At 48.5% G+C, this 24,064-nt stretch overlaps 1 protein-coding gene across 10 annotated transcripts in view; it reads right to left on the bottom strand.

The window, feature by feature from the left end:
* Positions 1-24,064, bottom strand: part of kiaa1217 (KIAA1217 ortholog) — a 123,629-nt gene that overhangs the window by 16,803 nt on the left and 82,762 nt on the right. For all 10 annotated transcript variants that reach the window (XM_029255119.1, XM_029255118.1, XM_029255110.1 and 7 more), the window contains 7 exons: positions 21,478-21,676; positions 18,923-19,016; positions 10,376-11,121; positions 7,282-7,386; positions 5,876-5,925; positions 3,424-3,587; positions 2,714-2,889 (listed from right to left, as the gene is read on the bottom strand). In XM_029255119.1, the coding sequence (XP_029110952.1) occupies positions 2,714-2,889; positions 3,424-3,587; positions 5,876-5,925; positions 7,282-7,386; positions 10,376-11,121; positions 18,923-19,016; positions 21,478-21,676 (1,534 nt within the window). The remainder of the gene's footprint in view (positions 1-2,713; positions 2,890-3,423; positions 3,588-5,875; positions 5,926-7,281; positions 7,387-10,375; positions 11,122-18,922; positions 19,017-21,477; positions 21,677-24,064) is intronic.

Here is a 24,064-nt window from a genome sequence, read left to right as displayed (position 1 = left end):
TCCTCTTTAAAACTTTCTCAAACCAAATCTACGACTCTATTCAGTGTTATACTTAAATGCATATTAAGAAAACAAAAGACTGTGGAACATAAATTGGGAAAAACAGATGCCCCTTGATGTATTTATGGATCTGGTTCTTCAAAAATCTTTGATATATAGCATTAAGTAGAAAATAACTTTAATGCAGTTTGAAATTAGTAAAAACTAAAATTTAAAATTAAAACTAATTTAAAACGGCTGGAGGGGGGGCATGTATCCCCAAAATATTCAAAGCCGACTGCTGACCGATGCATCCCATAAATACGCAATATGTTTTCCATATTTTGTTATTGATCGCCACAGCCAGGAACACCAGACAGGAGCTGCAGACACTGGGGAAGTGGGTTGAATTACAGCACTTCCACTCCCCTATTCTGTCTGGACATGCTTTACTGCCATAGACTGGCTGGGCATGTAAATACAGGTCACATTGACTTCACTAGAAAGAAAGAAAGGGGGAAAAAAAAAAAAAAAAAAAAAAGACATTAGATAAGTGAAGAAAACTCAGTTAAAAATAAAAGTGGAAGGACAGTTTCCTTGGTTTGAACTGCACTAGGTTTGGTGCTCCGCTGACAGCGCCTTGGGGACTGCATAATATTAGCGACTGATGTCATGTTGGATATTTAGTATCGGACTCTGCCGTCTATTTTCCCCACAACACGAGCAGGCAGTGTACAGTGCTGCTTCAAAATACGTGAACCCTATGGGGATGGTCGTTATTCTTGTATAAAATATTAAACATTTAAATCTTATAATGTTTAAACAGACTTAAATCAATAAATGACTATGATTTACACCCCTGATTCTACTTACCTACTTAGTTTAACCAATACGACTTGGGCTTCACATATTCTTACATCTGCACTATTACCATGTTTCTACTACAGACAATTTCCTCCAAACAACATATGGAATTGATCATTACACACCTATTTTGTCACGTGAGAGACACAGATTCTCATTAAATAACCATTTTGTGGTAAAAGTAAGGGGCACAAGGGGGTCTTACTTTGTAGTAGCACTGTATATTTATTTAAAAAAAAAAAAAAAAAAAAAACACTACTCATTGCTATTCCTGCTCACCCTCCAGGGGGCGACACCCACAGTTTGAGAACCTCCAGTGTAGGTGTGTCTGGGCCACACTCCCTCCACATTGGCCTCACTGGAGCCCCCGCAGACAGAAGCGACACTGCTGACTAGGCGCTTGGCTGAGCACCAGTGACAACAGAGTTCAATCCCCTTGAAACCCCCCCCCCCCACCCCCGGGGCAACTCCAAAATAGCAAGAATGTTAAGCGGGAGATGTTTATCGGAGCGAGAGTGTCGTGCTGTCTATTGGCCCCGCCATCTGACCTCGCTTGTTGAACACTCGGGTCTAAAAGGAGTATTGGAAAGCCAATCGCCGTAATTAATTATCTTCTTTTTTCAGTAAATAAGCATTTCTCCGTACCCCCGCATCCCCCGAGGCGCAGCGTCGATGGAGCATAGTTTCCATATTTCTGCACTGGGGAACTTTAGCGGCCAAAGGCCAGGATTAAACGCACACGAGGAGAATAAAACAGTGCGGACCTGAAGCTTAGGTCCTTTTGGCAATAGCCGAACATTCAAGTACGGCAGCACTGTAGAAGAACTATTTCAGCGTTATTTCTTGCTTGTAAATGATGCATTATACACCGGGTCCTCAACTTACAAACACAACTGGGACAGAAAGGCTGATCATAACTCAGTTTGTAACTGCAAAAATCACATTTAAAAATTTACACTTGAAAAGATTAATATAATACACATCCTTCCACTTTTAGAAGAGGGTTACGTTCTGTAAAACACTCAGACAAACCTAAAATAAATGAGAAAATATTCTGTGGTACTTCCACACATTCATTATCACTAAGTGCTTGTCAAACGCAGGGCCACGGTGGTCTGCTCTACCATGGAAGCATACAGTGTAAGGCAGGGTACACGACACAATGTGCACATAACCACTAAATTGCAGTATAACACTTTATTTACTTGATGCTACGTTAAAACCGAAGCTTATTTGCATTTAATGGTACGATAACGTTACAATTTATTGATAACTGCTGAAAATTAAAATGCATCATCTCCACCAACTCCCATTCAGTCATGATTAATCCAATAAGCCTGTCCGGTGTTCGTCAGCTTCGGGTCATTTTCACCCCCTTTATCTAACAGCGATGAACGGGTTTAGGTTCTCTACAAATCTTGAATATAGCTGTTGTAAATAAAAACATTATATGACTTTTAACATCTTTATTATCTTCAAATTGTGGACAGTGGAGACCGCTTGAATGATGGTGTCCTGAGTGTGTTCTACTGACAGCTAAGGGCAGGATGCAGAAATGTAAGTAATGTTCGTTCCATATTCGATGGAACTTGTGCAAAACACAAACTAGAAATAAAGTGGATAAAGTAAGTGCCTTCAAAAAGTCATAACACAAAAATGTCGCAACAGCAGGGGACAAGCAGTCCAGACCAGACATGACCTGAAGGGTGCGCCTCAAGTCCAGGGAGACAACTAGGGTTACAGGTTCAGGCCAAGACTCTGGGTTAGTTGCTATGGCAACAGGTGGTGAGACTCATTAAGGTGCGACAGTGGTGGGTGCCTAAGCGAGTTGTGATGAGGTCATCAGGCTATGACGGCAGAAGATTCCTACCCCAGCTGTTCCAGCACTCTCTCCTCCATGCCCAGGTACTTCTGACGCTCTTCCTCCACGAGGGCCCTCTGCTTTTGCACCGGGTCCTCAAGGCGCTTCAGCGTGTCTGCGACCTTGTGGCCGATCTCCTGCTCCGCCTGCTTCAGCATCAGCTTCAGGGTCTCCTGGTTCTGAATCTGCAGAGCACGGAACACACGCGCACCCGATCCATTAGGCCGCCTGCGCGTATATCTAGCTTTTGAAAACACGCACGACTTCTTCATTAACATTTCACTCCAACGTATATTCTAACCTGCTGAGCGCTGGCCCATGATACCGAAGTGCAACGGCAGCTCAATTTACAAACAGCTGGGACCAGAAATGTGTTCATAACTTGTTTGGCTTGCATCTCCAAGGTCACTTTCACAGTCTGATTCGCAATCAGTAGAAGGTTTATAACAGAGACGCTTCAATCCATTCACTGCTTAGTCAAATGTCAAATATTCTCTCTCACACACACACACACACACACACACACACACACACACACACACACACACACACACAGAGAGAGCTTTGGAGTGATTACAGTGAGCACCGAGTCACAGATCGGGTCCATTCACACTGCCAGGCTCCACTGTACATTTACTCTGTTACACTGTAAGTACAGTACTGGGTGTTCAAAATCAGTGCATCAACAACCATGTTGGAATAGGAGGGCTTCCAGTCACCTGCAGCTGTCGCATCTGTTGGAGCTGCTGCCGGAGGTCGGCCACACTCCTCCTAAAGTGGGCCAGGCTGGCCTGCAGGGGGGCGGGGCCTGAGGACGGAGGGGGCGTCGAGGTGCTCTCCAGCAGGGCGGCTGAGCTCCGAGCGCTCAGGATGGGAGAGGCCCCTGCGTGGGACAGGACGGACAGAAATGAGCACCTTGGGACTCACCTGGAGGCCAACAGGTGGAATAGTGGTTAGAACAACCATCTTGCACGTGAAGGACCTATATTTGAATCCCACTCTAGTACCTTGGTGAAGGTCATTCCCTGAATTTACAGGGAATGTCACCCTTTAAAATTACAGTAGAATTACCCTGCTGTATGAATGGGTAAATCACTGTAAGGAGCCTAGCAGGAAGTAGCTCTGGAGAAAAGTGTCAAATGAACAAACAGACGTACAGTATGTGGCACAGCGCTTGGACAGCACATCCCATGGTTGCAGGTTCAAATTGCTCAAACTAAGTTCGAAAAAAAAAAAAAAAAAAAAAAAAAAGGTTTTGCTGCATTTAAAATTTTTCGGAAAGAGTCATAAATCAAAATGACTTCATTTAAAGTTTACCTGTGTAAATGGTTAAAAAGCAGAGAATCAAAAGCTTTGGATAAAACCAGTGTTTACAAAGTATGTGCTTTTTATATTTTACTTGATGCTTTTCTCCAAAGTGAGTTAGTGACAGTCTGCATACTAAGCTGAACAATGCCTTAACCATTTATAATGCACTTACTAGAGTAATTTAGGGTTAAATACCTTGCTTCAGGGTACTACAGTGGGAGCGGGATTCCAACCTGGGTCCGAGGCGGCTGCTCTGACCACTACGCCACCTGTTGTTCAGATAGAAACCCAGGTGCGGAAGGCGGCGAGACGGCTCTAATACCCTTTTAAACGAGTGTATCGAACCCATCGAAAGGAGCTCCAGGACTGGAGTGAGGCGATGTGGGGTTGGGATGAGCACTGTGGAGGGTGTACGTCCGCGAATGGCAAACGATCCCCGCGACCCCTCCCAGACGGCGAGCCCCGTTGCGAGCGTGAATTCGGCCATTGTTCCCAAACCCCGAACCACCCCCGATAAAACGACGAGGGCGACGACGACGAGTGCGGAACAAAGGCCTCAAACTGATCCCCGAGACGTCCGCAGGACGAGGCCTTTCCACTCGCGCGAGGATCGGGAATGTGCCGACAACGGCCGCAGGAAACACTTTGGACCCCCTCGCTGTAATCTGTGTACTTCGAAAGCCCGATGACCCGGGTGCGACTTCATCCGCGGATCCTCCTAACATCACGCATCACCCCATTTCAAAATATTTCAGCGACTTGCATACATATTGGTTTGTTTTTGTTTCGTATTTCATCGGATTTCTTTTTTTTTTTGCCACCGCAATCACTCCGTGAGCACTGGAGCGCTAGACGCACAGGATAGGAGCGAGATTGTCTTGGCGGAGTGGGCCGCGGCACTGGGCTTGTTCAGAACGATACTGGCGGCAGCGGTGGCGGCCTCTTTCAAGTCGTGCGTCGATGCTCTCCGGGTACGAGCGACGGGTGGTCACACGCTGCTGCACAAATTGTCTGGACTGTATGAAGAGGTGGCACGATTATGAATTATGTACAGACACATAAATCATTCAAGTATCCTTTAAAAAAAAATGATAAACCATGTTTGAGGTGAACTGGAGAATGAACTGTCAGATTTTCCAGTGTGTTGGGTGGATAGAAATATTAGTTATTTAATAATTATTAGTAGTATACACTATGATAATATTTATATTTATGTAGCTGGAATTTTCCTCCAAAAATGAGTGTCAAGCTACTTACACTGATACACATATTTATACAGCAGTTTTTTTTTTTTTTTTTCTCCACTGTTTAAATTCAGGGTAAGTACCTTGAGCAAAGGGTGTGCGGTGGCAAGGGGGGTTGGACCACAGTTCTGCTCTCCGGTGGGTCTGGGGTTCAAGTCCCGCTTGGGGTGCCTTGCGACGGACTGGCGTCCCGTCCTGGGTGTGTCCCCTCCCCCTCCGGCCTTCCGCCCTGTGTTACCGGGTAGGCTCTGGTTCCCCGCGACCCCGTATGGGACAAGCGGTTCTGAAAATGTGTGTGTGTACCTTGATCAAGGGTACTGCAGCACGAAGTGGGGTTTGAACCTGGGTCTTTGGTATGTGAGGTGACAGCACTAATTGTTAACATTACCTGCTAATAATAACCAATAATTATGCTCCCGCATACGTCGACCTTAGTTTCCACGGCGAGTGCTCATGTAGAACAGAATGAGCAGCTTTTTGTCCACATGTCTGTATTAAGGGATCCTGGATGGTCCCTCAACCCCCCCACAGCATGGGACCCAGGGCTCAGTGATGGAGGGCAACCGTGCTCCACTTGAACCCGGGTGGAGATGGCTAGTAGGAGCAGAACAGCTCTCACCTCCACTGCTTGCGCTGTGGACCGGAGATGCGGCCTTCGCCTGCCTGTCGCTGCAGAGGGGAAGAAACAGTCAATGAGTGATGACCCCCAGGGCAGCGGGCATCTAAGTCACCGGGAACCACGCGGCCGGTTCACGTGGTCGAGAACCAGCAGCTTTCAGGAAACGCACAGACAGATGTTAAGGTCAGTACTGGGTACTTTTCCCCACAGTTAATGTTTTACACTCAGGTCATCCTTCGCCTTCCTTCCTCTCCAGACAGTTCCAGGTATGTTTCAGGTTGGTGTTTTGGTGAAGAACGAAGGACTGCCCAGCTAGCAATAACTCTGATGGAATGGCCTGTCTCTGAAGGATGGCCATACTTGTGGAGATCACCTTGGACTTGGTAAAGGTCATCAACTCTGCCTACCAAAGCAGCCCCACACCATCACACTGCCACCACCATACTGAACGACAGGAACCACACAGACCTAACTGAGACAATCACTCTCTCCGTTTCTTACATACACTTGCCAACTGGACCCAGATTTTTCACATTTTGACTCACTGATCCATAAGATCGATTTCCACTCCTCAGAAGTCCAGTTTTTGGCCCAGGCCTGCTTGTTTTCCAGCAGATGCATTCAAACTTTTCACTGGTACTGTACGTATTTCTGCTGTACCAGAAGGGCACTGCCGCGGACGTCGTCCAGCTCTGATTAAGGGCCTTGCGTTAAATTTAGCCGTTAGCTTTGCAATTTACAGCCGGCTTCAGAACTATTTTCATCATAAAATACGGTATGGAAAATAGTCTAGCGGCACAACACTGTGGAACCCTTTTAGTGCTCTTTTTATAACTGTTGAAAGTAAAATGACTGAAGGTAAACATTTATAATCACGTGGAAAAGTCTTAGGTTGGCCAACTTTGATATTCGCTCAGTCCTCACAGGTTTCCGAGTGAATTTGAACATAGTTAACCATGTTCTACTGCATTTACTCATTAAGCTGATGCTTTTCTCCAAAGCTAGTTACAATGTTAATTTACCTACAGTTATTTAGCCTTTTATACAGCTAAGTAATTGTACTGGAACAATTTTCAGGGTCAGTACCTTGCTGAAGGGTAGCGAAGGTGGGATTTAAACCTTTGGCTTTTGGATCCAAAGGCAGCAGCTCTAACCATTACAGTACCAGCTCTCCCTGCTCTACGTGCTCTTGGGTACAAAGATGAAGCTGAACCTCAGATGGAGGGACATGGTCTGTGAACGATCTGGGCGGGACCACTGCAGATGCACTCTGGCCATAGGCTACATTAAGGGATTCTTCCAACTATGCCTATGTTAACTTCTGGTTTGAAAGTTCAAGTCCGTTCAACCAGCTGCTCAAAACACCTGAACAGCGCACTCCGCCCCCCTCCCCAGACCATACTCACCTGCTGTTCTCCTTGGCCTCAGCAGCACCTGGTCCCTTTAAAAGTGCGTGCTTGACCAGTCCAGTCAGGCTGGCAATCTGTGCCTCCATGGCCTTCATTCTCTCCCTGTGGAAAACACCCAGGAGATGGAAATTTGGATATAACGGGATCGGCGACTGGCTCCCGCCCTGGGTCCACCCACAAATGACCGCTTCATGAACATTTGGACATTCTCAATTCAGAGTACAGGGAGGTATCCACAGCATAAGTTTCACTATGTTTTGTGATTTGTGTGACAGTACAGTATTTTTCCTGATCAAGGGTATCTCACTGATTTGCTTTCAACATTCTTTTTTTTTTTTTTTTTTTTTTTTAAATATAATGTTAACATGAAGAGTAAAATCTTTATACGGGACGTAACTATGGATACATTGACTCGCAAACAGAAGTCATTTCCAGTCCAAGAAAATGTAAATGCTCTGGGTCAATTAAAGAACGGAAAACCGTAAACTCAGCTGGCCAGAGATCTCGGTATCGGTAACTCTACATTAAGGGGGGTGAAAAAAGAGAGAAGCTCCACCCCCCCATACAGTAACAGGTGGGTTTGGCCGGGGCCTGCTGTGTGGCAGACCTGGGGTTTGAGTCCTGCTTGGGGTACCTTGCAGCGGACTGGTGTCCCGTTCCGGGTGCGTCACCTCCCCCTCCAACCCTTCGCCCTATGTTGCCGGGCTAGGCGCCCGCTTGCCACGACCCCACTCGGGACAAGCAGTTGTATACATTGTGTGTGTGATTATCCTACATTTTATGCAGCGAATTTTTCGGACCCCACTTATCACAGCATGGCGAAGTTTCACTGCATTTATCACCACACACAAACCACACCATTTATGCCCTCTTCAAAATAAAAGCGGAATGTGATCTTTCACCTTTCTCAGCAAAGTCTGCCTACACAATGAAATACTCTACATGAAATTCCAATACGTTACTTTCCAGATGCATATTTTCAAGTGATTCCCCTATGATTTAAATTTAAAACCTTTACAAAGGAAAAAGGACAGCTGGTGAGCTCAGTGCTCCACCCACATGTAGAAGCCTGAACCACTCACTGATATATCCAGAAATATCTGGCAACATCAGGTTTTATCCGTGTGGATGCCAGCGGCGGCTCGGCATTTGGAGCGTAGTACTATCAAGTGCGTTCACATGCAGGGCCAGGAACAGGGTAGCGTAGGACATAACCTGAACCGCTGACCCTCCGGGTTGGGCCAAAGAGCTTGAGGGGATCCAAGCTCCAAAGCCTGCCTTTTCTAAGGGGCACTTGGGCTTCTTACAATGAACTTCAGAAAAATCTGTGGGGAACCGCCAGGTACAAACACGGTAAACCGGTCTTCAGCTCATGCAGCAATGGCTACTAATCGCTCTATAAATAGACCCTAAGGGGGGGACTCTGACAGGAGTTAAACTGGGGAGCTGAAGCTGTCTACTGGGGGGCGGAGTCTGTCTGGAGCTCCGCCCTACATGGAAGGGGCGTTTTATGCAGAATTGCTCTCTCTGCCCCTTCAAAGGTCAGTACACGATAGAACCAAATGACAGTGCTCCAGTGGGTTTCACTGCTGAGAATCAGTTTTTCCTGCAGTTCCCCCACCAAACACATTTAACCACGATGCAGAAACAAAGTTTGTCATCATCAGCACATGATCTTACCGCGCTGTACTTTCCATCTGAACATTTACTACTTTGCCTTTCACCTTGAGTAACTCAAACAGCTCAGCAGCTGCCATAATGAACAAAGACTGATGTTTCCACAATACACTGGCTCTGTCTTACAAACTGTCCACTTATGAATTTTAACTTTATTTCAGCTGCATTTTCTTCACGTATTTTCTAAAACTTCTTACTGCAGAAGAAAACACCTGTATCTACACCCTCCAAGGTGGTAGATCAGTCAGTCATTGCACCCAAAAGGGAAGAGAAGTTTGGGGTCAACTTAATTCAGCTCACTTCCAGTGTTTACAGCTCCTATCTGGTGTTCCTGAGGGGTGGTGATCAGTATCAAGAAGAGTAACATTGCACATATTTATGGGATAAATCTGTAAAGAATTAGAATTTAACTGGAGTTTGTGGAGAGAATTACCATTTTCAGTTATTTTAAATGAGTTCTTAAAAAAAATTTAAAAAAAAAAAAGTTATTTTTTTTTTTTTTTGTTTTTTTTAACATTCGTTATAGCTACCCAAGATATTTTTTTTGTAAATTTAACCTGCAAATAAATTGGAAGATGTCTGTATTAAGTTTTTATTTATTACATTTCACGGCTAAAAGTGACCTTGGAGTTGTGAATAAAACAAATTACAAACAATCCAGACTGAGCTTGTAGACCAAGGAGAAAGGCAGACAACGGACATATGCGAAAGAGAAAGCAATGCATGATATTGCATAAACTACTGTGGCCCAAAAGCTCCTCCAGCCCCAGACCATCCATCACGGCTGGCCCAGGGCTTATATAAGATTTATAAAAACCCGAGTGTGAGGTAAGAGGATGTACGCCCTGTTTTAGTGCCATGCAGGTGGACCTGCTGCGACGGTGATCTTAATCCTGAGATATAAAAAAAAAAAAAAAGAAAGAAACAAGGTGAAAGCAAACAAGTCTGCAGGTCAATACTTCCCCTGGAGCTTGGTTTTACCCAACATGCAATCACAAAAAGGTGGGCCTGTCAAACCTCACCAGCTGTCAAGCTTTAGCTCCATCGTCAAATCACAGTGGAAGAACCAGGCTACAAATATCCTCAGGCGGCAACAGACTGTTTATAGTGGGAAGCTGGTCAAAGAGGACACTCAACATGGCTCTCGATATTATCATTCGGGATGACAGAGGGGTGACCGATGTTATTCATTATGTTTTTCCATGGGCCGATGACGAACCAGGTGGAAGAGTGAGCCTCCTGTACCTGGTGTGCGGAGGGGGGAGGAGGATTTGCACAGCTGCCCAGGCAGGACAGATCAGGTCTGCAGTCTCTGGGGTGTCACTAAGTCGGCGTCTGAGCTGGGATTAAAAGCACCGAGCGCATGGGTGGGGGCGGCCGCCGTGGCGTCAGCCTCCAGAATCACCTGGCTTACCTTGTCTGGGGGTCGTTCGGGGACCCTGGTGGAAGGTCAGGGGTGACGGGCGAAGCCATGCCGCCCCGCGCCTTGACCAGTGTCTCCATGCCCTCCTTGCGGAAGGACTGCCGCACTGGGGAGGCCCTCTCCAGCGGAGCGCCCTGTGGGGGCAGGTGGGTGCCCTGGCTGGCGTGGACCTCCACCATGCGATGCGGGGAGGGGGGAGGAGTCTTCTCGCTATACTTCCGGGACTTCTGCCTGTAGAGGGCGTGGTGTTCAGGGGACTCGGGGCCAGCATAGGGACCAGCAGGGGAGCGCAGGGGGCCGCGATGGTAGGCGGACATCCCCAAGTGATCGACCACATCTGGAGGGTGCCCACTATGGGAGGAGGCAATGCTCAACCGGCCCTCATGCAGCAGGTAGGAGTCGCTGTACAGGGCGTCGCCACGGGCCAGGGCCACACCCACACCCGCCGGGCCCATGTCTTCGTCCGGTTTGACGTCCCTCCGCTCCAGGATGGCACTGGGGCAAGGAGACGCGGCACGGCCGGCCGGCACGCTAGCCAGCCTGTCCCTGGGCAGGGTGGCACCTCCCGGCAGGGTGGCCCCCCGTGGCCCGAAGGGGATCCTAGAAGGTGAGGGCGGCATGGAGAGGGGTGGCGGAGGTGACAGCGGGGAAGCCATACCATGCGCCGGGGAGCCCAAGGGCGGCTGTCGCAGGGAGTGCTGCCCCTCACGCCCGCCGTACAGCGCCTCTCTGTGGACCTGTAGGGCGACACAAACGCACAACAACATGAGACACCCGCCGCTCTGTGACACCACTCAGGAAGGACACGTTCTGGAATTTGGCATTTTCTCTCACATATTAGAAACACGTGACCACGCCAGTTTTCCCGGCGGTTCTGCAGAAGCGTTTTTCTCAATCGTTTCCATCCGTTCCCGCTCTTTGCTTTTAACAAAGCCTGCTGAGCTCGGTCGTGATCTTTAACATATAGCTACGTCTAAAACCTTGCATGTGTGAAAACGGCTTTTTCCGACAGTCCAGGCGCTTAAAGGCCGGCCCCGGTCATCCCCAGGGCTTACTGGAGCTCTGGATGATAGCACAGCACCGCTCAGCATTGATGTTTCGCGTCTGGCTGTCAACAGGACAGGTACACATTTTACCTGTCCCATCAAATTTTGCACCTGTCTACCTTTGGAATGTATCGGAAAGAGAAAAATAAGTAAAGGTCTCGATTTTAAACATCCTCGTGAACTGCAATCAAAGAGAATCGGTCTCGCGTCAAAGGAAGCGTACGTACAAAACTTACTTTCCGACGTAAGGAATGGGCCCAAAATTGCAACGTATCGGGGATATTTTGCTTTATTTCTTGTCAGATATGGGCACTTTCCAGTGAGAAAGCGATTTCGAAACCAAAATGGTGACGGACAGAATCGCGCAACGTCAAATTCTTCATTATTACGGTGGTCGTCATTTTGTATCAAATTCCTTAATAGTACCTAGACCTGGTCGCTACTTCCTGGGGCACCTCTGGTTCCTCATCTGAGCAAGACACCCAAGTTTTGGGCTCCCATCACAGAAACTACTGTGAGCAATTTGTCTGAGAAACACTGACGATAGAGGAGCGCAACCGAGTCGAGGTGCCCCCGTATTTTACAAACGGGCATCGCATTTGTGAGGCAGATGTAAACGTGTATTACAGGAAACGTAAATATCGAAGTGAACTACCACCACGTCTAACAAAGTATCATTAGTGCAGAAACATCCTCTTTATGGAGGCTGGAGGAAGACAAATTTTCCTCTGCTGCAGAAGCGGTTTTTGCATCTCTCCGCAGTGATGGCTGGTTGCCCGACAGATGGGCCAAGTCTGCGTTGGAACCTGTTTATTGGGGCGACGCCTGTGGCGGAGTGGGCTCGGAGCCCTTCGAGTCCCATCCCCTCAGATGAGACTGCGCCCATGTGTCTAAGTTGGTCCCGGGGGGTTTTGCAGTCGCTTGATGAAGCGAAGGAGGCAGGGCTGGGTTGTGTTTGGGGTGGAATCCAGCCAGGGCCAGGTACCTCTGTTCAGCCACGCCCGTCTGTTCGAGCAGAGCGGGGAGAGAGTCACCACCCTACTGCAGGTCCAGACCCATCCCAAAAAAAAAAAAAAACGAAACAATACCGCACGAACAATCGCATCTCACACCATTAGCTCTCGAGTATCGACAGCCAACTGTTCTACACACAATACTTTCGTTCTGTTAATTTTAGTATATGATCAAAGTATGTTTAAAAGAGCACCGTTCTATATTTACACTGGAATTACAGAAATTTAACAAAAGTGTGGCAGCGGTTAGTCACCTTGTAAGCAAAGGATGGGGTTTTGAATCTCTGCTCCTTCTGTAGTACCCATCCGTTTAAGGTGCTTATACTGAACCAACATGGTAAAAACTACCCTACCGTATAAATGGATAAATGTAACTCACCTTGGACTGAAGTGTCACATTAATAATAATGGTAATAATAGTATTAGTAGAAAAAGAAGGTAAAACAGCAGCAGAAGTTCCGCCTTACGAGTGCAATGACCTATCGGGTTCCAGGGAACCGACTCTCCCATCAGATGCAAAAATGAAAATACAGCGTATACCACGTGCCGCATTTTAACATTTTCATATGGAAATGCACCGAGTTAAATGTTAATGGCCCGGGACAAGACAGGAGGAGCCGCTCGCACGGTTCTGGCTGCGTTTGTTGGATTTACAGGAACTCACCAGGATTAAAGAATGAGAATGCAGATGAATGTCTTCAAAAAGCCCGCAGCAGGGTTACGGCTGTACCGCACCGTGTCGTTCTTTCTCCCCAGAAGGTTAGATCATCAATCATGCATTGTGCTCTTTTAGCGAGCAAAACAGCTATTGTAGGGCCGTGAGTCATCAAACGGTCCGCCTCACAAAAGGTGAAATTGGCAAAAGGCTTAGTTCCCGGAACAGGCGTCTAATGAGCCCTCCTTCCTCAAGCGGCACGTATTCGAAAGTGCTCCCCTTTCCCACTGTTGTGCCTCGAACACAGAGAGCCCAGAAAGTGGGCACGCGGTTGTGTTTGTAGTCACTGCGAGTGCACGTCAGCTCGACGGCACTTGCGCTACTCTTCGGGGCTCTGGAGGCGGTACGCAAAACCTTCGACTCCGATTCCAGGAACCCAATAATTGCCTCCGACTCCACAGCGCTGCCCGAAAGTTGCACGTTATTCTGGGAGTCACCTTATTCGGCAAATATAGGCCTAAACCTATATTACGCCTCTCGTTTTTGCGGGTCGACTTATACCCTGGCATATCCGGTACATTTAATCGGAGTCGGTACATTTTTACCGACTCCGGCTCCAGTAACCCAATAATTGCTTCTGACTCCGACTCCACAGAACTGTTACTCTTACCTTACTGCTTAGCCAGCGCAGTGTAAATTGCCGCTGTACCAGTTTGTACAGGTGGATGTTTCTGCTGGAGCAACGTAGGCTTATTAACTTCCTGAAGGGTAACAGACCAGGACCCCCCCCCCCCCCCGGCACATAAACCAGCAACCTTCTGGTTACAAGTAAATTTCAACAGTAACGGTCATCGCAGGTATCGTTTGCCTGGTCCAGTCCCACGTGGTTGATTCGGTGTGGGTAGCGACTGGTCGTCTCTCCCCCTCCTCTTACCAAGCATTTGGTTTCGTACAACCTCCCTTTCACTCATCAGGCCACGACAAGCAGTAAGACGGTTCTAGGCTTGCTACCACAGTTTGGAAGACCGAGGTAAATAACACGTTCGCCTGCCTGCCTGAAAGTCTTTACTGTTCTTTCCTGTTGGAATTTGCATCACTGGGGTTCCTACTGGAGACACAGGTCTCAATACAGCAGGGAAAATAACAGGGAAGAGCCATATCAGGAGATGAGTTATAGGGCAACAAGAGGAACCGGAACACCGTCAAATTATGGGATCAAGGGGACGCACACCCTCCCTCATTTAACCGTGCTCACGGCACGACTTAAGTTTTGGTGCCCTGTCTGAAAACACTTTATTTTATTAGCAGCGTGCTTGTGATCATCATACAAACACTGATGATGAATCGCTTTTCTAAACTGACAGTATTTGTAGGGTATTTGACAGTATCCAGTGCCGTGCAGAAGGTGAGTCCACTAGAATGGAAGGTGGCTTACTCAAAAGAAGGGACGCATTTTTCGTCCGTTCCATCTGTAACCTTAGCTCAACGTTACCCTGCTTTACACTGAAGGTAGCAGGACAGAGCACAACTGGCGAAATCACTGCAGATAGAATTACAGGCAACAAGGAGCCCCTCGCCCAAGATGAGTCTGAAATCCAGTTTAAAGACAGGCACCTGCCTGAACTGATGGCTTCAAATCCACTGCGCCCACATTCCTGAGCCACACTTTGACCTTAAAAGGTAGAAGCGACGAGGCACGTTTGACGTGCTGGAAAAATAAATCAGAAAAGGTTTTAACGAGAGCCGGCCTGGCGGGAGAACATCTGCTCTGCATTTGGCCAGCCGGACTTCTGAAGGCTGGTTTTGTGCCCTCATCCCATCTGGGATCAGGTAAGCCATGGCACGGGCCAGCACGGATCCCTCAGAACTCAACAGGAATTCGCTCGTGCGAGACCCAGAGGTCTGTTCACACGAGACGTCGACGGTACGAGGAGCGCAGCTCGTTTCTGAGCCAGCGGCTGTAGCGCGCAACCCTTGAGGCCGGAACTTGACCTCAGCGGAACCTGTGAAATATATATAAATCGGTATAATCGAGCTGCTCTGGAAAAAGGGGAATGCAACAAGAACAGTGCAGCGGCACGCCGTGAGCAAACTTGCATCGTCAAGCTCCCGAAAAGCGCACGGTTTCGGATTCAAATGTCACACTTCGCCGAACCTCAGCGCATCCAATGACTGCGGACCCCCGAAAGGGATTGAAAATTTCCACCATTACCACACAAGCAGAAAGCAGCTTTCCCCCCAAAACTCTCCGAGCAGCCAGCACGTTGAGACAGGCAGAAAATAAAAACTTTAAGCAAAAGGCACAGGCGCTTCTCTCAATACGAAGGAAGAGCGAACCGCTCAAAAGACGACTAAAATGACAACCATGTGATGAACAATGAAAGGAGATGAGCAAAGGCAGCCTAAACGTGGCATCTTGAGTGTTGGCGAATGCTGTTCGGACTCCGCAAAGCACCACCTGACACGGCGAGCTCTGGAGATGCCATGTATAATCATGGCTCTGCGAGCCAGTGCCCGTCCAACACCTGGCCACTGTCTCCTGAAGGGATTCCATCTCTGTCTACATAACAGCACTTCTGAGGCCGAGTGGGCGCGGCCACCCGTTTTGATGGATTACGGGGAGATCAGCTTTGCCTGCCATGCAAGGAGGGCAATGGCGGGCCTGTAATCTTGTTTCGTCACTGCCAGATATCAGATAGAGTTACCGTGGTCTCCCCTTATCCACGGGTTTGCTTTCGCGGTCCGAAAATATTAAATGGAAAATTCCAGAAATAAACAATTAATACATTTTAAATCGCACGCCGTTCTGAGCAGCATGATGAAAAGTCGTGCCGTCCCGCCCGGGACACGAATCATCCCTTTGTCCAGCGTATCCACACGGTATACAATACCCTCCCGTTGGTCACTTAATAGCGTCTCGGTTATCAGATCCACCACCGCGGTATCGCAGTGCTTGTGTTCAAGTAACCCTTTTTTCTTTCAAAAAACTTTATATGTAGGGTTTGGTACTATCCACAGTTTCGGGCATCTCCTGGGGGTCTTGGAACGATCCCCGCGGATAAGGGGGGACGACTGTATTTGCAAATTCAAACCACACTCCTGCCCTCTGTCTCCGAGCAATTTAGCAAAGCGTTTAAACTTAAAGGCCATGGAAAAGCATGGTTCTAGACATCTTTACTGTTGGTTTGGCTAACCTATAGGATGCATGCAGCTTTAGTGTCCTCTCTCATGGAGAACAAGTACAAATCTTCTATTTGCCAGGCTCATGACACTTCTTCAGATTGTAATCATGCTTGAGGCATATTGATACAAAATATCATAATGCAAAGTTATCAATCGCAACAAAATTGTATGGTTGTTATTGTGACCACAGTCCTGGTCGTCACCGGGCCTGAACTTGAGCCCGAGGAACAAAGGAAGTCAACCAGCTGTGTTCCTCAAAAGCACTAAGAGGATGTCATGGCTACCCATATTTTGTGTATGTATAATCAGCGAGTCATAAAGTCATTTTTCACCTGTGAACCATTATAATGTTGTGCCCAAGTATGTTCAACATGACCAACTGTGTTCCACACAGGGAAAATCAGATGATCATGTCTGTGATCCACACCAACACAACCATAATAATTACGTTTTTTTAGGCTCGCAAAATCGTGTAAACCAGAAGGTGCATCTCCGTCCGATTTACTCCTTGGATTCAACAGTAAGATATTTTACTTTCAAAGGCGCAGAAGCTACCGAGTGCAGCTTCCACGAAATGACGACGACAGTTACCCACGTGTTCCACTGAAGTCTGCAGAAGAATTACCATACAGAATATTAATCCTTTTCACACTGCAGTATTTGGAAATGCAGTGCTTTCCAAAAAAACCCTTCAGTCTCCAGGTAGATGTTGTGAAGGCCACTAAAACCTGCTCAAACTTGCTCTTCAGCCCTCTTTTTAACACCAGAAACATATTACTCTGGTAAACAGGTTTCTTGTCCCATGGGGGTGGGGGGGGGAAGGAAAAAAAAAAAAAAAAAACACAAACCTGTTTTCCATGCATTTTTGCACGCTGAATTCAAATATTTTTTCAGAATTTCTCTATCACCCATAGTTTTTATGCACCGGAATATTTAGACATCATACTGTACAGTATATTGGTACCGGTACCATATGGGGCACTTGAAACGAAAAATTGGCAAAACGAGGCTATTTTCATCGCGAAGTACAATTGCTTATTTTTGGAAGCACAAGCCTAGATAGGCGAGTCGGGGATGAGCACGGAGAAAGATTTCACCGAGACATTTTGGAGATGGAAAAACGGTACCAAGGCAAGCGGAGTCCCAATACGTTGGAGACTATTGCTAGACACTGGAGAGGGATGTCCCTGAGGCCAATACGGCCGAAAAGCAGACGCCCGTGCGTTTTACAAGTAAGTTTGTACATATCCTAGGTGTAATAACAGCCTTATTTACGAAGAAGTCACGCACATTTTTTCGAAACGTGATTGCTTTCGAACTTTTAAACCCCGCCTGACTGAAAAATTCGGAAAACAGATCCGAACTCGGCATAAAAAGTACTATGAAGTACACCTATTTTAGTTGTGGGACCAAAAAAAAGGAAAAATTTTGTTGACCAGTGTTATTGTTGTTATTATTATTACCTGACAGACTTGCCAAGCATAGAGGACTCTGTTTTACCTGATCTTTTCCATGCCACACGAGCTCTTCTGTGTATCATCATGCACCAGTGGTGCTGCACCATGCTGGCAGGTTAAGTGCGTAGCAATAAAAGCAAGTGACTCATCGCCATACTATGCTTTGTTCTTCACCTCACTGAAGAGCTACTTTCACACACTGACCAAGGAAGCGGTTGGGTTGGGTTGGGCTCGGCCACGCGGCCACCCGGACCTGGTATCTTACGAAAAGCGCGACGGAACAATACCTCTGGTTCAAACGTTTAGGCAGCACTGTCACTGGAAAGAGGAAAGCACCTGGGACTGGAAACCTGCAGGATCAAATTCAATGAGGGTCAGCTCAGCGTGGCTAGACACCCCTGCGTGTCGTGGCAACATGGAATGACATCGGCAGACATATGGTTGAGTACAGCGGGCCATAGCTGGAACTTTGGCTTCTTAGAGGAATCAATGCAAAGCGAAGCAACACGGTTCTTAGAGCCACTTCCTTGGAGCTCACCGCCTACTTTGCCTTTAAGGAAGGCACTTGATGTGAATTACCAGAGTACCAAAGGCCTTCAGATGCCACCTGAAGCCGGGGTGGGACGACCAGTCGCCACCCACACTGAATCAACCACATGGAACTGGAGCAGGAACTCTAGCTTTGTGTGCTTTTCTCCTGGCCTTTCATCCATGAACACATCTACAGAGGTCTACTGTAACCACATTAGGATGCCCAGAAGGCATGAACAGCCACTTACATTTTCCTCCCCTCCTTTGCAGTTAGGGTTTTTTTTTTTTTTTGTTTTCCTCTCCTCGGCTGCCGGCCGGCTTATTTTACCAACTCAGCCATACATTCTCACTGTCCTTTTCATTCGACTGACTAGAAGAGATGTTCTTCCAAAGTTATTACTGGATCACAATATAATAATAAAATAAATAAATCCAAACAAACAGGAATTTCAATGTAATAGTCACTGAAAGTTTCATAAAGAGTGTAAAATTTGGTGAAGGAGACGAGAGACAAAGGATGAATGTACTGCAAGGTCTCCTGGGGTCAGCTGACACGGGTCAAGGACAGTTTTTACTGCGTTTGCTCTCAGCCTCGCTAAGGCACAACCGGCAGATCAAAGCTTTAAATCCAGACCGGGGCACGTCACACTCACTCTAGCGTCTCCGTTGGCGGGCCGAGAGCCGTGATTGAAGGCCTGCGCGGGATCTTTGTGGTACACCTTCAGGCAGGAGTGGTCCGTGATGTTCCTGCGGGGACACGAATGGACAGCCGTGAGGGAAGGTGAGCGAAACAGCCCGTCCGTCTAACATGGGGGAGCAGAACCCATCAGCTACCGAACGGCACCCCGACAACACTTCTTGGGCACACGGTCTACGCACAATGGCCCCTCTGTGCGCGCGACACGGTATGTCTTACAGCCCAGCTCCAGGGTCACATGACGGCTCCCCTGATTTAAAAACAAACAAAAAAAAAAGCCTCTTTCCTCCCAAAACAAACGTTTCTCCTGACGACTTTCAGTTTGCTCTCACAACATCCACGGCTTTCCGCACGAAATGAAAACCATCTGGCCATCTGGAGAGCTACGTTCAAACCGGAACATCTAAAACACCTTCCTGGAGTCTCCGCTTGGCACATACCATGCTATGTAAACGTAACATAATGTTGTCTGAGAAGATCAATAAACAGCGGGCGGCCTTGTCAGCCTTGGCAGTCTATCAAAAAACTTCAGAATTCCATGCCTCCGTCAATGGAGTGGTCTGTTGGGGGGAGGAGGGGGGCGGTGTCTAACATGCAGTGGGCAGGACCGTGTTACGCATGCGGTTTCTCTCGGGGGCATAAGATCAGATCTGTTTTTATTGCCTATAAACTTTGCGATGCACTTGATAAACATGTACATAACGCACATTATAACCCTATATGCAGCTATTCACGTAATGTGCATCAACGCTATAAGACAAAAAGGACTTGCACTCAAGCATCCAAAACTCTCCTTCTGTCCGCATGGTCCACTGTGGTGTCCTTCTCCAACACGTGCATTACTTCAGCGAAAAGCATCTGCTAATTATTCTTAATAAATTAATAAATAAGGTCTGAGCCGTGCAGAAGAGCCTCTCCATCCAGGGTTATTATCCGACGCCAGGTTCCAGCCCAGCGGCCCTCAAGAAGTGCAACGGAGGGGCTCTGGTCCCTCCCACCCCGCTGCACGTTGAGGGGGTGGGCGGGGGGCATTTATAGGATGGGCGGATTGGAAACGCATGAGAAGCCTGGATCAAGGGCGGTGCGCTGCGCTCCTTTTTTCCCCCCCGATGGCTGGGGGGAGTGGGGGGGGGGGGGGACAAGTGTTTGGAAAAGGCTGAAAGGACAGGAGCCTGTCGGAGATTCTTCACACAGGACAGCCTCCTGGGGCTCTCTCTGAGCTCAGAGGAATACCGTGTGTGTGTGTGTGTGTGTGTGTGTGTGTGTGTGTGTGTGTGCGCGCGCACGTCTGGCAGTACAACGCGATAGAATTACCATCTCCTACAAGGACATACGAACCGGAAACACGTGCGAAAACACATGCAAACTCCTCACAGACTGAGCCGCATTCGAACCCGCGGCACAGAAGCTGCGAGGCACCGGCGCTACCCGCTGCGCCGACGCGCCGCTCCGCGGCTTCGGGCCGCGAGTAGAAAACGGCAGCAGGATTGAGCCGCTGCCGGGAACCGTACAAAAAAGGGGCCACTCTTACTGCCGGGGACACGGCACGTTTACGACGCGCAATCGGAGCGTGTCGTTCGCTTGTCATCGGCATGTGTCTGCGAGCGGCCTTTTCTGGGGCGGCATGTGGCGTAGCGGTTACAGCTGTTGCGTCGATCAAAGGACCCGGGTACGACTCCTGAGCAATTAAGTAATTATACCGAAGAGTAAAAAATTACCCTGCTCCATAAACCCGCTCGCAGGTAAATTGCTGCGAGCAGCTCAGCGTACAAACCATACAGTGTAAATTACTTTGATGAAAAGCGTCAGACAAATCGAGCATATAATTAAAAAAGCCACCAAAAACACAGGCTCTTTTCGAGAAGACGACCGTGTTCCCGCGCAGAGCGGAGACGCGCTCGGCGGCCGACCTGCTCGGTTCTCTCGGCACGACGGCGCGAGCGGCCGAGCCCGCGGGGCGAGGCGCTTCCTAGGCGACCGTGGCGGGACGCCCAGCCTCCGGAGTCGCGCTCGTCTCTCTTTGAACCCCGCTGCTTAAAGTCATCCTGAAGCGGAGGGACGCGGAGCGCAGCCTGGAAGGGGCGCGCTTTTGGAGACGGAAGGACGCCCGGGGGAGGCCCGCCCGAAAGGGGCCGCGAAGGGAAGGTCGGGTTCCCGCCAACCTGCCGCGTCGCCGCGGCGACCAAAGCATCTCATTCGACGCGGCGGGAAAGATGGCCGTCGCGCCGGGACGGCCGGCGGGGTAACGTTTCGTTGCGATGGCCAAGACAAGGAGGCGCTCCTCAGTGTGTTTCACCAGAAGGGCGCTGGCGATCACGCTTTGTGGGACCGCACGCGGCACGTAACTACATGTTTAATGCAGTCAGCCTTAACTCGGCTTATATGTATGGGTGTGTCTCTGTGGGTGCGTGTGTGTTTGCCGCAAAGGTTATGGCCTTTAGAGAAGGTGGGCGTTCACTTGTTGTTTCCTCTCACACACACACACACACACGCCGACAGCCTCCCTCGTACCTGACGTCGCTGAGCTCGTAGTAGACGTTGCGCACATCGTCCTTCATGTAGATGGCCACGCTGGGCGACTCCAGCATCTTCATGTTGAGGTGCTGCGGGAAGGCGCTGACGAAGAGCGCCCTGATCGTGTCGCTGCCCGTGATCTCGTTGGGCATCCTCATCGCCTTCGTCTCGTCCCCATATTGCAGATAGAGGACACCTGCGGGGGAAGGGCGCAAGGTGGACGTCGGCATCTCTTTTGTGATTGGGCGCGTCAGAGCCGTAACCCGGCCCTGCAGATACGTCCCGCATAGGATCCGCCCCCACCTGAACCGCTGCAGCTCTCACCCGTCCGGCCTTAGGGCCCCCGCCATCACACCTCTCCAGCCGATACAGAACGCTGCCGTACGACTCGTGCCTGACCTGTCAAAGCGTCCCCGTATCCCCCTCCTCGTCTCTCTCCATTGGCTTCCTGTAGCTGCCATATCAAATTCAAGACTCCGGTTACGACCTACAAGACCCTCAACGGATCTTCTCCCCGATGGCTACAGGTCCTGATCTCCTGCTACCCCCCCACCGCACTGCTTCGCAAAAGGTCCAAAATCAGAACCGCGGAGGTCCTCAGTTCCGTCTCCGATGTGGCGGAACGACCTTCCGCGGAGCTGCTCGGTCTCCATCAACGTTCAGAAAGGATCTCGAAACACCTCTCTTTCGGACTCGCTTCTCTCGCGATCTCCTACGCTCCCCGTAAACCCGAGCGTCTCAGGACGAGAGGGTGGGCAAGAAAGAGGTGGAAAGAGCAAGAGACAGGGACGCTGTGGGTGTCGAACCACATCCCTCCAGATCCTGATACAGATGGCACCAGGACACGAGCCGGAAGAGCGTGTGCGTTTTGCAAAATGTCCCCAGTAAAGACCACAAACCCTCTAAAACAGACCTCGTGAAGTCACTCTCACGAAACACAAGACCTTTCTTGAAATTAGGGAGTTTATGAAACTTCGCAAAACTCCACGTGGAAATCACTGCACGTAAAGCGACGCTAAAGGAGCAACTTAGACGATTTCCCTCCAAAATGCATTTTTAAACTCAACCGATGCCTTGCAATTGCGTGATCTTTTCAAGAAACATATTTACCCAATTTAGAGCACTTTTAACATTTTTAATTTACGAGAAGAACCTGCTCTCTACTGCAGCAAAAGCCCTGGGCACGCCGCAGTGACGCCGGCCGTTTTACCGCGTTACTTTTCCAACTGGCGCCTGCGTGACCCCGCAGTTTACGAGCTGCAGGCCTTTATTAAACGCCAGATGCGTGACTCGGAGCCCGAACCGTCCGCGGTCATTCCATCCAACAAAAGGGTACGAAAAGCAAGTCCGACCCAACAGCTCGCATTCACCGCAACCGCTTATAATGCGCGTCGGGGAGGAGGTGCTATTCACGTACCCTCATATTTACTCATCTCGCAGACGCTTTTCTCCATCTCGGAAGAAACGGAAGTGCATCTCGCCAACAGAAGGAGAGATATAGATGCAGATACGAGATCCTCGAAGCTCAGTCTCGGTCCAATACCACCGTTTAACTAGCATACGTTACATGGGTATCGGCTTAAAGACGCAATTTTTCGAGATTTTTTACACAGTAGTGCTGCTTCAGAGTATGTGAGCCTTATAGGGATGGTCATTGTTTTGGTGTAGAATATTAGAATAAACTTGCAAAATTAATAAATTGTGACGACTTGCACACCTGATTCTACCGACCTACTGGTATAGCCAATGCAAGTACTTGTGTGTTTCTACCACACACACAATTTCCTCTAAAGTAAAATAAGGAATTGATCATTACACACCTATTATGTCACATGAGAAACACTGATTATCACTAAATAACGGTTTTGTGGTAAAACTGGTAGTGTAGCGGTTAAAGCTGTTGCCTTTAGATCTATACTAAAGACAAACTCCTGATAGTTGGTCAGTGACTAGAAGGAAGTTTATTCTGGGTAGCGTCGTGGTTATACCTACTGCCTTTGGCTCTAAAGGTCGCAGGTTCGATCCCACCTCCAGCTATAGTGCCCATGAGCCAGGTACTTACCCTCAGTTGCTCCAGTAAAATTACCCCGCTGTATAAAGGGGTAAATAATTGAATTGTAAGCTTGTAATAACTGTGACCTTAACATTGCGAGTCGCTTTGAAGAAAAGTGTCGAGTAAAAGTAGGGGACACGAGGAAGTCGCATACTTTCAAGCAACAGTGTATGTAATTATAGTTTTTATATACTGTATATGTTTGAAATTGAGTACAGTTTTGTTTCAAATTCATTATACGGTCATTTGAGAGTTGGCCAAAACCTGAGGCTCTACAGCAGATCGTAACCCCCGTCACAAAAAGACCGCAAGTTCGGATCCCGCGAGGGACCCCGCTACCGCACCTCCGAGTGCCGCTGAACCCAAACATCCAGCTGTTCGAAAGGGGGAACGGTTCCAAGCTACGTGTGTCACTTTAACTCACGGCATCGGTGAAGCAACTAACATAAATCAGTAGTCAAGAAGCGTTTAGTTGAATCGCGAGCTCCGGGAAGGAGGCCAGAGCTTCGCTTCCAGGAGGTCGTCCCTTCG

The sequence above is a fragment of the Scleropages formosus genome, chromosome 9, assembly GCF_900964775.1.
Source record: "Scleropages formosus chromosome 9, fSclFor1.1, whole genome shotgun sequence".
NCBI classification, from domain to species: Eukaryota; Metazoa; Chordata; class Actinopteri; order Osteoglossiformes; family Osteoglossidae; genus Scleropages; species Scleropages formosus.
Note: the sequence above shows the minus strand (reverse complement) of the source record. Positions and strands in the feature narration are given on the sequence as shown.